This window comes from Rhinichthys klamathensis, unplaced genomic scaffold (assembly GCF_029890125.1).
Source record: "Rhinichthys klamathensis goyatoka isolate OS25496 unplaced genomic scaffold, OSU_Roscu_1.1 h1tg000147l_1, whole genome shotgun sequence".
Taxonomy (NCBI): Eukaryota; Metazoa; Chordata; class Actinopteri; order Cypriniformes; family Leuciscidae; genus Rhinichthys; species Rhinichthys klamathensis.
The window spans coordinates 3077020-3088353 of NW_026606682.1; the positions used below are offsets into that span (position 1 = coordinate 3077020).

The 11334-nt window shown below is 37.5% G+C and overlaps 1 protein-coding gene across 1 annotated transcript in view; it reads left to right on the top strand.

Moving 5' to 3' along the window:
• The window catches only part of LOC130090608 (uncharacterized), a 45645-nt gene that overhangs the window by 18499 nt on the left and 15812 nt on the right, over positions 1 to 11334 (top strand). Inside the window, exons 10-11 of the mRNA XM_056258057.1 lie at positions 1564 to 1654; positions 4833 to 4919. Coding sequence (XP_056114032.1) covers positions 1564 to 1654; positions 4833 to 4919 — 178 coding nt within the window. The remainder of the gene's footprint in view (positions 1 to 1563; positions 1655 to 4832; positions 4920 to 11334) is intronic.

The following is an 11334-nucleotide window of genomic DNA, read 5'->3' on the forward strand; positions in this document are numbered from 1 at the left end:
ATTCAAAGAACCATTTATTTGAAATAAAGAATTTTTGTAACATTATTAATGTCTTTAGATGCTAAATTATACCATTTACATCCGTTGTAAACACATTTTATACCGATTTGATAGTTTGTATGCACTTTTATGACCAGAATAGTACAAAAAAAAAAATCTGTTTATGAAATATACTGTATATTTTTAAGACCGTTAAAGGTATAGTCATCATTTACCCTCAAGTTATTCCAAACCTGTATGAATTTCTTTCTTCTGCTGAACACAAAAGATATTTTGAAGAATGTCAGTAACCAAACAGTTGACAGCCTGTTGATTCCATAGTATGGAAAAAAAAAAATACTATGGAAGTCAATGGGCCCATCAACTGTTTGGTTACCGACAATCTTAGGCAATGACAGCATTTTCATTTTTGGGTGAACTATCCCTTTAAGAGTAAGAACTCTAAAAGAAATGGTGATAAAAATATACACATCCTACCATACATGCATGCATATTTAACCTCAAATGTTAATGCTTGAAAAAAGATTCTTGTCCATGTTATTAGTTAATGACCCTTTTATAAAATATAAATGAAAATATAGCGGTTGAGATCAGCAGACCACAGTTAAATGTAAAGGAACAGAGTGAGGTCTGTGTTTTGTAAGATGCTCCAGTGGTAGATGTAATGAAGACCACAGAGACCACGAGAAGTCACGGGCAGTTCATGTTGAGGAAGACACCATAGCGTTTCTTTAATGCTAATATAAAAGAACATATGCCAGGCTCTCTTAACAGAACAGCCTGCTTATAAAAGTTTTATCTGATGTATTTGAGGAAAAGGAAACTATTGAGTTGCCCTGAGGGAAGCTGGAGAAATGCTTTCTCCTCTGCATTTGACTGCAAGAAACATCCTTAAATGACTTCTGGAGGCCGACCTGCATGCGGGAGGGATAATCTAATGTACCTACTGAGATTTATATTTATTTAGCCAAATACGGTGGAATTCTAAGTGCGGCCACATGGGCTTCTGAATACAATCTTAATCGAGATGGTCCCAGCAGAAACTGCAATATTAATGGTAGGTGGCTTTAGTTAGCTTGTTTCTCCATCGGAACATCCTTGGGCTCATGAAATAGTCAGTGTGGTATGGATTTGAAACACACTAAAACGACCTGAACACAGGTCCATTTTGGAGGTGAGCTGAGTTCAAACAAGGATGCAAGTCAGGTACAGCCAAACATCTACTACCTGAGCACTTTATACAAGCTGACTGCAACTTGGCTTTTAATCAACCTCTGTTCCTCGGGCCACTGCAAATCTGAGTAGCATGCGCCCTTTTCAGAGGACTAGATGGAGAGATGCAAAGAGAAAAGCAGGCAATCTAGGAGGAGAAAATAGGCTCGCTAGGCAGTCAACCTGTAAGAAAGGAACAAGGGTTGTGTGACATCCTTTTAGAATCGTGCACACTTAAAATGGTCATCTGTGAAGTATTTATGAAGCAGAGAGGTTGGACCGATGTAAAACTAAATTAGGGCAGACATTTCAGTGCTTTGCCGTGTTTTCATTTGTTGTTTTCTTCATCAGATACGTGCCCACCGCAGATGACATTGAGATGTATAAATCGCATAAAGGAGACTTGACTGAACTGCATGTGGTGGACCAGTACATGATGGAGGTAAAGACATCACGTTCTGGTTAATCGCTGAAATAACGGATGTAATATACAGTATGTATGTACGTACGTGCGTGTGTATATTTCAAATCAACATAAATTGAAGAAATGTATACTATTATATACTACCATCTTTGTAAATATATGGGTCCCTATTTTAACGATCTGCGCATGGTCTAAAGCGCACGGCGCAAGCACACTTAGGTCGTGTCCGAATCCCCTTTTGCAGGGCCGGCTCTAGCCCTCTGGTTGCCCTAGGCGAGATTAAGTTTTGCCCCCCACATTTTATCGGACCATGTAACTTGTAGATAAATTACAATTTCTACCACCATAATCTAATGGGCTGCTACAAAGCTAAGGGGGTTTAAGAAAATTTTGTGCATTTTAATTTTCTCTCTGTTAAATTTGCACACTGAATATGGGTTGGAGCTTTTAATTTTGAACTCTCAAAGTGCACCAGATTGATGAATTTAACACCTGTCCTTTGGAATTCTCTGCCTATTGAACTTAGGGAAGCCCAGTCTTATGCCATTTTTAAAGGTCAACTTAAGACATACTTTTTTAAACTTGCATTCACTTGTTGATGTGTTTTTTTTAAAACAATTGCCCATTGTTTAGACCTGTACAGCGCTTTGAGAAGCTGCTTTTAAAGGCGCTTTATAAAATAAAGGTTATTATTATTATTTTGTTACAGTGTCTGTCTACATTACACTACTGTATAATAATAGTTATAATATTAATCCCATGACAGTAATAGCCATTTTTGTAAAACAAATGCAATAATAAAAATAAAGGAAACTTTCATAGCCTAATAAGTTTTGTACACATTTCTATACTTGAAAGCAAGTTATAACCCAGCGCCACCAATTAAACAAAACAAAACGAATGAGCCGCCGATGTACGAGTTTTATGGGCCGTTCAGACAAAAAATAAATAAATATATAAAAGTATGAGATGTATCGGCCCAAAAAGCACGTCGGCCCATGCTTTTTATCTTGTTCCTTTCTCCTTTTCTTCCCTGTGCTTCATTTTCGATCAACGCGCCAGCACTCGCCTTGCCTAACTTAACCTAACGTAACGCAACGCAACTCCCCCCTCCCCCGTTAGGAAATGATCGACAATAATCATCAATTCAATCTAATAATTAAGTTGACAAGTAATTAAACGTGTGGCTGAGGGGCGCCTTATGATGATCATGTTTAATAAACATGTTTTATTTCGCTTATCATTCTAATTCTATGATTAATGGGAAGTAGGCAAAGGGCGACACTAGAGTGCGCCGCACCCCCAACAAATTTGCCGCCCTAGGCGATCGCCTAGTTCGCCTATAGCAATCGCCGGCCCTGCACTTTTGCTAGTTTAACGATGCCCAGCGCATGGTCTAAAAGTGTTGTCCCTATTCTCTTAATGAGTAATGAGTGTGTTTTGGGCGTAACGTGCCAAAAACAATCAGAGCCGCATCTCCCATTCCCTTTAAATGCCAGTTGTGCTCGCAACATGGCGTATTCGCTATTTACACGCCAACAATGCTAGTGTATGATATGGCCCATGATGTGTAAGTACTTTATAAATACTAAGAATTGTGCCTTCACAATTTTTTTTTGCATTACTGTTTGAGAAAATGTGCTTAATATCACAATTCTAAATGAATAATGGTGCAAAACAAGTTTCAATTGCAAAATATAGTTTCTTATTTTATTTATTTTACTTTTGGGGTGAAACATGTCTGATATGTTCTTAACAGGCTTCATGAGATTCATCCAGACATTGTTGTTGACATTAATGAGTATTACTCTGTTTTTTCTAAAAGCGTCCCATTATGTGTAGATTCTCATGTATTGGTTCCAAATCTCTCATGTATTTTAATCCGCATTATACATTACCTACAGATTCTGGGCCATGTGCACAGGGCCATGTTTTCATGTGTCTAAGTGCATCGAATTCTTCTGATCCTCATTATGTGAAAAATCCATGAGGGGATTTAATTTGACAGCTGTTGGTTTGAATTTCTTCACCTTCATCTTCACACTGCAAATGAACCACACGTCTTGATAAAAGGATTTTTTAAGAGAATTTAGCAGTTGCTGTCTTCTGTTTCAGATTAATCTTTAGTAATTTTAACAACCGTGGACATGCCGTTTGTGATACATTAATTACGGTACAGTGCTAGTCCGTTCCAAAGTTTTGAGGCTGGAATTTTAGTGTTTCACAATTTTCGGCAAACATCGTTCCTGCATAATGATATCTTACTAGAACACCTTCCAGCAGTGGTGGTCACTTTGCATCAGATATGTGAGATAAATAATACATAAAACATGTAAAATATAAATGTCTTTACCTTGAAATATATATGTGTGTGGATAACCTGAGTGCAATACATGATGCGTTGTATTTCAGCTGATATCTGGGAACCTGTTGAATGTGTATGAATGAATCTCAGGGAACATGTCAAAAACATGTCATATTTCACCCCAATATCAAAAGACCAAAATTATAAAGTATGTTCTGTTTAATAAAAACCAGGATCATTTTTTTTTTATTTTTTTTTATTGTGACATTATTTTCTTGAAAATTAAGCTAATTTCCTGCCAAATTCTCAAGAGCATATAATGCACAACAATCTATTTCATTACCATAACGGGAGAAAGTATTTTTTTTTTTTAAATAGAAAAGTACTTAAACATCCATAGGTATGTGTTGTACCACCTATAACTAATTTACTGATTTTAATAAAAATAGAATTGATACATTATTTTTGCATGTAATACTGTATTACAATAATGAGAATCCCCATTAAAAATAATGTGAATGAAAAAATAAACAGTAAAATAAAATTTCACTTAATTGTCATGAAAATAAGGCATCAAAGTGCAAAAAAATGATCTCTACATAAAGTAATATATTTTAATATTTAGTTTATTAATTAATAAATGCTATAAAAATGTATTGTTCAATGTTACTTCATGCATTAACTAATCTTAACATGTAGTAAAGTGTTTAAAGGAGTCCTTTTTTGGTTTTTGTTCGCTTTTGACTTTGGTGTGAAATATGACCTGGATTATTTCATTTTCAATTTGTGAGATTCACCCGTACGAACCAAGCAGAGCATGTGTGAAGGTGTCGCTGCATATCTTTGTGACATTGTCCAGGCCCGTCTCCTGATATATCACCTCTTCCTCAGATGTGTAACATCCCGGACCTGAGCGCCCGCCTGGACCTGCTGCTCACGCTGCGAGAGCTGCCCATCTGTATGGAGGACCTCACGCCGGTCAGACTCGCATTACAAACACCTCATATGCACCTGTCAGTCATGTTTGTGTCAGTCTGTCTCGGTTGCTCTTTTCTTTTGCCTCTCTTTTTCTCTGAACTCTACTGAATTACTTACCGATAGGGCTCATTCAGAATACGCTGCCAATATAGAAGGCTTTTTTTTTTCAGATGATACAAGAAAAGAGAGGCACTTTTGGATGCATTCATTATTACCTTTAAGTTCTGATAAACAGCATGTGGTGTGTGTGTATGTATTCATTTGCATGTTTGTGGTTGTGCTGGCATTTGTTTCGCAGTTAGAATAGTACTGCACTGATGATTATGATTGACAGAAGAAGAAAATGAAAAGTTTGTTTGTGGAAAAACAATCTCATGTGAACTCGGGTCTCACAGTACGTCTGGAGGAAATCAGTATTAAAGCTTCGCAACAGTGGCTCCTGAGGCACACAGCTGAAAAAAAAGAGCGAAAAAGAAAGAATAAAAAGATAATTTACTAATGCAAAAGATAATCTTGTCAGCTTGGTGCTTGGAAAAAAATAAATGAAATGGACTTTAGGTGAAAAAAGAATCATGCATTAATACACAGGGGCTCTGTTCCCAACGAATCAGCACTTAGAGTGGGCTGAAGGAGTTTCTAATGGCAAATTTCCTTCAAGTCATTTATTAGTTAGAGAGAGGTAGTGCCGGGGAGAAGGAGATGTAACCCAAAGAGCACTCTGAAGGCTTTTTCTACCTGTGAGTAAAAAAAAAAAGAAGAAAGTTGTAAATCCCTCTTGTACTTTCAATGCATCTCAAAAGTTCGTTTTTATTTGAGTCCCTTATACCCACCTGGCTCCTCTATTCTGCAGCAATGCATTTCACTCTCATGTTAAGTGCTCCGAAATCCCTCTAATGAACTAATGTAGTGTTTTAAAGGTATGCGAGATGTGACATTCGTCTTCAGAAGCTTTTTCTGTGTGAACAGATGATTATGTACTGGACAGGGGCTGGAAGTTTAAGCCAGTAAGTGTGGAGAGGTCAGGATCATGGACGTGTCGGGGATTTTTACAGAGGTTATGGGTGTTATATGGCATAGAAATAGGCTTGACTCAGCATTTGGGTGTCAGTAAGGGCTTACGTTTTTTCGCCTCAGGGAATTGACAGCTGTTTTAGCCGATGTTGCTGTTCTGTCCACCTTGCTCTGTTCAGTGGTGTCACTGACTTTCGTCAAAGATGCCGGAAGCAGTAGACATTTGAATCGTTCCCACTTTGACGAATATGTACAAATGTGAAAAATGAACAGTTGTATTTGTATTAACTAACATTAACAATTATTAATACATACTGTAACAAATGAATTTGCTCATTGTTAGTTAATTTGTATTTAATGCATTAGCCAACATTAACTAATGGAACCTTATTGTAAAGTGTTACCCATATTTCTATAACACTTTACAAGGTTCAATTCTCTAACCTCAGTTAATGCCTTAAAGGAGAACTCCGGCGCAAAATGAACCTTTGGTCTAATAAAACATTGGTACCTAGTCAACCGTTCTCTGAGTTTGTTTTCATGATAATCGAATGTAAAGAGTTTTATCTCTAAAAACTGTTTAGCGTATAACGCTAGTAATGGGGGCATTTAATAAGTAAAAAGAAATCGCTAGTTTATACCACTAACAAGACTCAAAATAGCCCCACACTAACACAGTAACATAACGAGGGTCCCTACATGCAAAACGAAGCATTGAGAACTTTGTAAGTGTACAGACCGTTTCATAAGAAGATATTTTATAAAGACAGTCCACTTCGTGTATACAGACAGGAGCCATCTTTGGAAAACAGTCTCTACTAATCAAACCACGAACGCCATTCATTCAGTTCAGAAGTTCACTGAACTTCATACAGTTCAGCTCACTTAGCACCAGTGTTGGGCAAGTTACTTTTAAAAAGTAATTAGTTACAGTTACTAGTTACTACTTCCAAAAAGTAACTAAATTAGTTACTCAGTTACAAATTTTAAAAGTAACTAGTTACTTAAGAAAGTAACTATTGCGTTACTTTCAAGTAAAATTAAATTTTAAAGGCTCAAATGTGACCCCACCTCTACCCCTCTTTAACGGAACTCACAATACATGTGCATGTTCAATTATTTATGATAAATCTGAATATTATAATGAAATGGACACTTAATACAATACATTATTAACAGAAACATGAAACATTGTACACACATCAAAAAAAAAAAAAAATGTTGCTGTGGGACAAAGTGAGACTAGCCTCCAATCAAATGCCATGTAGATATTATGTTTATATAGTGGATCAATGCAAATAACACAATAGATGTTTTGGAACTTTTGATATTTATTGCCCCTCAACAGGCCACAACTGGGCAAAATTAAATTAAGCTTGTTAAGCTCGTCGCCTTACCTGTCTCTCGTTGACTGACTGGCTTGCTTGTGTTGTTCATTGTGTGTCCTGTCCTATCCGACTATGCGTTATGATGGGTCGTTCGCAATTCATGAGCGTTAGCCGTTAGTGATGATGGGTCGTTCGCGAATGAGCGTTAGTGATGATGGATCGACTCGTTCGCGAATGAGCTTTTGATGGGTCGTTCGCGATTCGCGAATGAGGCGACTCTAAGAGCCGGCTCTTTTAGGTTAAAGTCGGGAGCTGGCTCGCATATCTGAAGAGCCGACTCTATTTTTACAGATTTAGCCTATAGAAATTAAATAATTATGTAAAAAAAAATATATATATTATAGTCAAAGTCATTTAAAGAGCCGTTTGTGAGCCAAAAGAGCCGGCTCTTTTCAGTGAGCTGAGTCAAAAGTGCCGAATGCCTACTACTATGCGTGCTTTCGAACACCCGCCCAACTCTACCTCTGATTGGCTTACAATGACATTTTACTCTACCTCAGTCGTCAGCATTTATGCGCTTGTCTCGTGCTCTGCCCACTAACCAAGGAAGAACAGTAAAAAAAGTATTTGCCTCTCGCTCAGAGATCTAGTTGGTCTGATGAAAAAAAAAACCCAGCTTCATCAGTTATAGTAACGCGCCGCATTTTTTGGCAGTAACGGGAATGGCGTTATTAAGATGAGAAGAGTAATCAATTAGATTACTCATTACTGGAAAAAGTAATGCCGTTAATAACGCCGTTATTCCCATCACTGCTTAGCACGTCGTTCGTGGTTTGATTAGTCGAGACTGTTTTCCAAAGATGGCTCCTGTCTGTCTGTTTACACGAAGTGGCTGTCTTTATCTTTATCTTCTTATTAAACGGTCTGTACACTTACAAAGTTCTCAATGCTTCGTTTTGCATGTAGGGACCCTCATTATGTTACTGTGTTAGTGTGGGGCTATTTTGAGTCTTGTTAGTGGTATAAACTAGCGATTTCTTTTTACTTATTATATGCCCCCATTACTAGCGTTATACGCTAAACAGTTTTTAGAGATAAAACTCTTTACATTCGATTATCATGAAAAACAAATCTCAGAGAACGGTTGACTAGGTACCAATGTTTTATTAGACCAAAGGTTCATTTTGTGCCGTAGTTCTCCTTTAAGTGTCTTGAACTAACAATGAACAATCTTCTTTTTACAGCATTTATTAATCTAGGTTCATTTTAATCTATAAACATACTATTAGTCATTGTTAATGTGTGTTTATCCTTAACAAGTTAATGTTAATGTATTTATATTTTATCAATTTAAATGTTACAAATTTAGAAATTAACATTCTAATGTCATGCTGACCCTTTTAGGTCTGATAATGCTTATTTTCCTAATCTTCCACTATTTGCTGTTTTTCTGATAACTTTTATTAGATTCATGTTAACAAGCATTAAAATGCTAAGTATTTCTAAAAGATTTTTGAACTGCTGCATTATTTACAACAGAAATATAAAATTCCTTAATAGCTATTTGGTTAGGGCTTAACATTATTTATATATGGTCTTGTCAGCTATTAGAGTATATATATATTTATCTTTTTTGGAGTAATTGCACCGATTTATTGCACTGAGCGCATTTTGATTTCATGTTCACTTTAAAGGAACATAAGATTAAATAAATGGATAATTCAGCCAAATTGGAAAATTCTTTCATCTTTTACTTACTCTCATATCGTTTCAAACTGATATGACTTTCTTCTGTGGAACATACATTTTTTGTCAATACAGTGAAAGTCAATGGGGTCCAATGTTGTCAGTGTTTATTTTGACCCCAACTTTCTTCAAAATATCTTCTTTTGTGTTGTGAAAGTCATACAGGTTTCGAACGTCATGAGTCATCATGTTTGGGTGATCTTATCCCTTTTAAGATCCATGCTATATTTGTGTCTGAAAATGTTATAGTGTAACTTTGGACCCCACGAAAAGGTCTTCCATTGTTAAGAGCTCCCAAAACAAGTACTCAGGCTTCTGTTTCCACCCCTGCTATTAAATCCATGGGATTGTCTGACATGGTTGACTTTTTAAACCTGTAACATTAAGGCGGATTTAGCCACCATCTGACAGGCTGGGTGCTATAGGGTGGAAAATTGGTCTGGCTTAGAGTGGGGAATACTGAAGAGCTCTCTAGGTGTGTTGTGCTTTGTCTAAAAGCTGTCTGAGGAATGCTAACTCCTTGTGGCATTGTGAGCTTTTAGTAAACAGAGAGCGTGCAATGCTCAAAGAGCTCATGAGGTTACCGAAACACAGGAGTTTGAGAGAACTAGAGTAAAAAAATGCAAGAAGATCACTCATTTTGAGTGTTGCAAAGAAGCTTAGCGGAAGTTTCCACCCACTGGGACTTGATAAGCATTTGGTTAAATTAGTGTTTAAGGGTGTGAATCACCAGGTAGAAATGAAGGAGAGGGCTCGAAGGTAATGGATTGAGGCTGAGGTTACGATGGAAATAGATGAGCATATGGTTTGTCTCATATATCGTAGACGTCAACTCAAGCTGTGTGTCTGGACTTTTTCCTTCAGATGCTGTCTCTGCTCTTGCTATTTGCTCAGGGGTTCAGTAGCCTACACCAGATTGTTAAACGAGTTGAAAAATAACACTAATACCACAAACAGGGATGGAAATTTAAAAAAGCAGCTCACAATGCCGTTCCCAAACTCCTTTCAGTCAAACCTGTTTATCTTGGCTAAATCCCAAGGGCTTTGCCCCAAGAGAACCATAAACTTGTTACTTGTGGTATTAATAGGAATGTTAATCAGACAGCCTCAATAAATATGGTATATCTAATTTGATGAAGTTAATTGGAAGTAATCCAGTGTGGTTCTGGGAATATTACTGATTCAGTCTGTATCCTGATCCACTGTGAGTTTAGTTTTCACAAATGCAATTTATTTCTAAGTGCATTGGTGTGAATATGGACATGTATGCTTTTTGGTATCTGTACATCCAGGGCTTGACATTAAAGGGTTAGTTCACCCAAAAATGAAAATGATGTCATTAATGACTCACCCTCATGTGGTTCCAAGCCCGTAAGACCTCCGTTCATCTTCGGAACACAGTTTAAGATATTTTAGATTTAGTCCGAGAGTTTTCTGTCCCTCCATTGGAAATGAATGTACGGTATACTGTCCTTGTCCAGAAAGGAAATAAAGACATCATCAAAGTAGTCCATGTGACATCAGTGGGTTAGTTCGAATTTTTTGAAGCATCGAAAATACATTTTGGTCCAAAAATAACAAAAACTACGACTTTATTCAGCATTGTATTGTATTCCGGTTCTGTTGTGGATCCGCGTTCAGTGCCGCCGCTGACGTAAGACGCTGCTGACGTAAGATGCTGCTGACGTGTGTCTGGTGTGTGTGTGTGTGTGTATTCCGGTTCTGTTGTGGATCCGCGTTCAGTGCCGCTGCTGACGTAAGACGCTGCTGACGTGTATCTGGTGCACCCGAGCTTCGTTTACAGTCTGAGGGAGACGCACGCTGGAAACAAAACAATCTTCCCAAACATGTCTAAGGATTTCGACACAGAGGAAGACTTGCATTTTTTTGCCCAGCCATATTTATTTGTACCCGAATACACGGACGCACCACACACACGTCAGCAGCGTCTTACGTCAGCAGCGTCACTGCGGACTCGTGAACGCGGATCCACAACAGAACCGGAAGACAATACAATGCTGAATAAAGTCGTAGTTTTTGTTATTTTTGGACCAAAATGTATTTTCGATGCTTCAAAAAATTCTAACTAACCCGCTGATGTCACATGAACTACTTTGATGATGTCTTTATTTCCTTTCTGGACAAGGACAGTATACCGTACATACATTTTCAATGGAGGGACAGAAAACTCTCGGACTAAATCTAAAATATCTTAAACTGCGTTCCGAAGATGAACGGAGGTCTTACGGGCTTGGAACGACATGAGGGAGAGTCATTAATGACATCATTTTAATTTTTGGGTGAACTAACCCTTTAACACCCGCCTACCA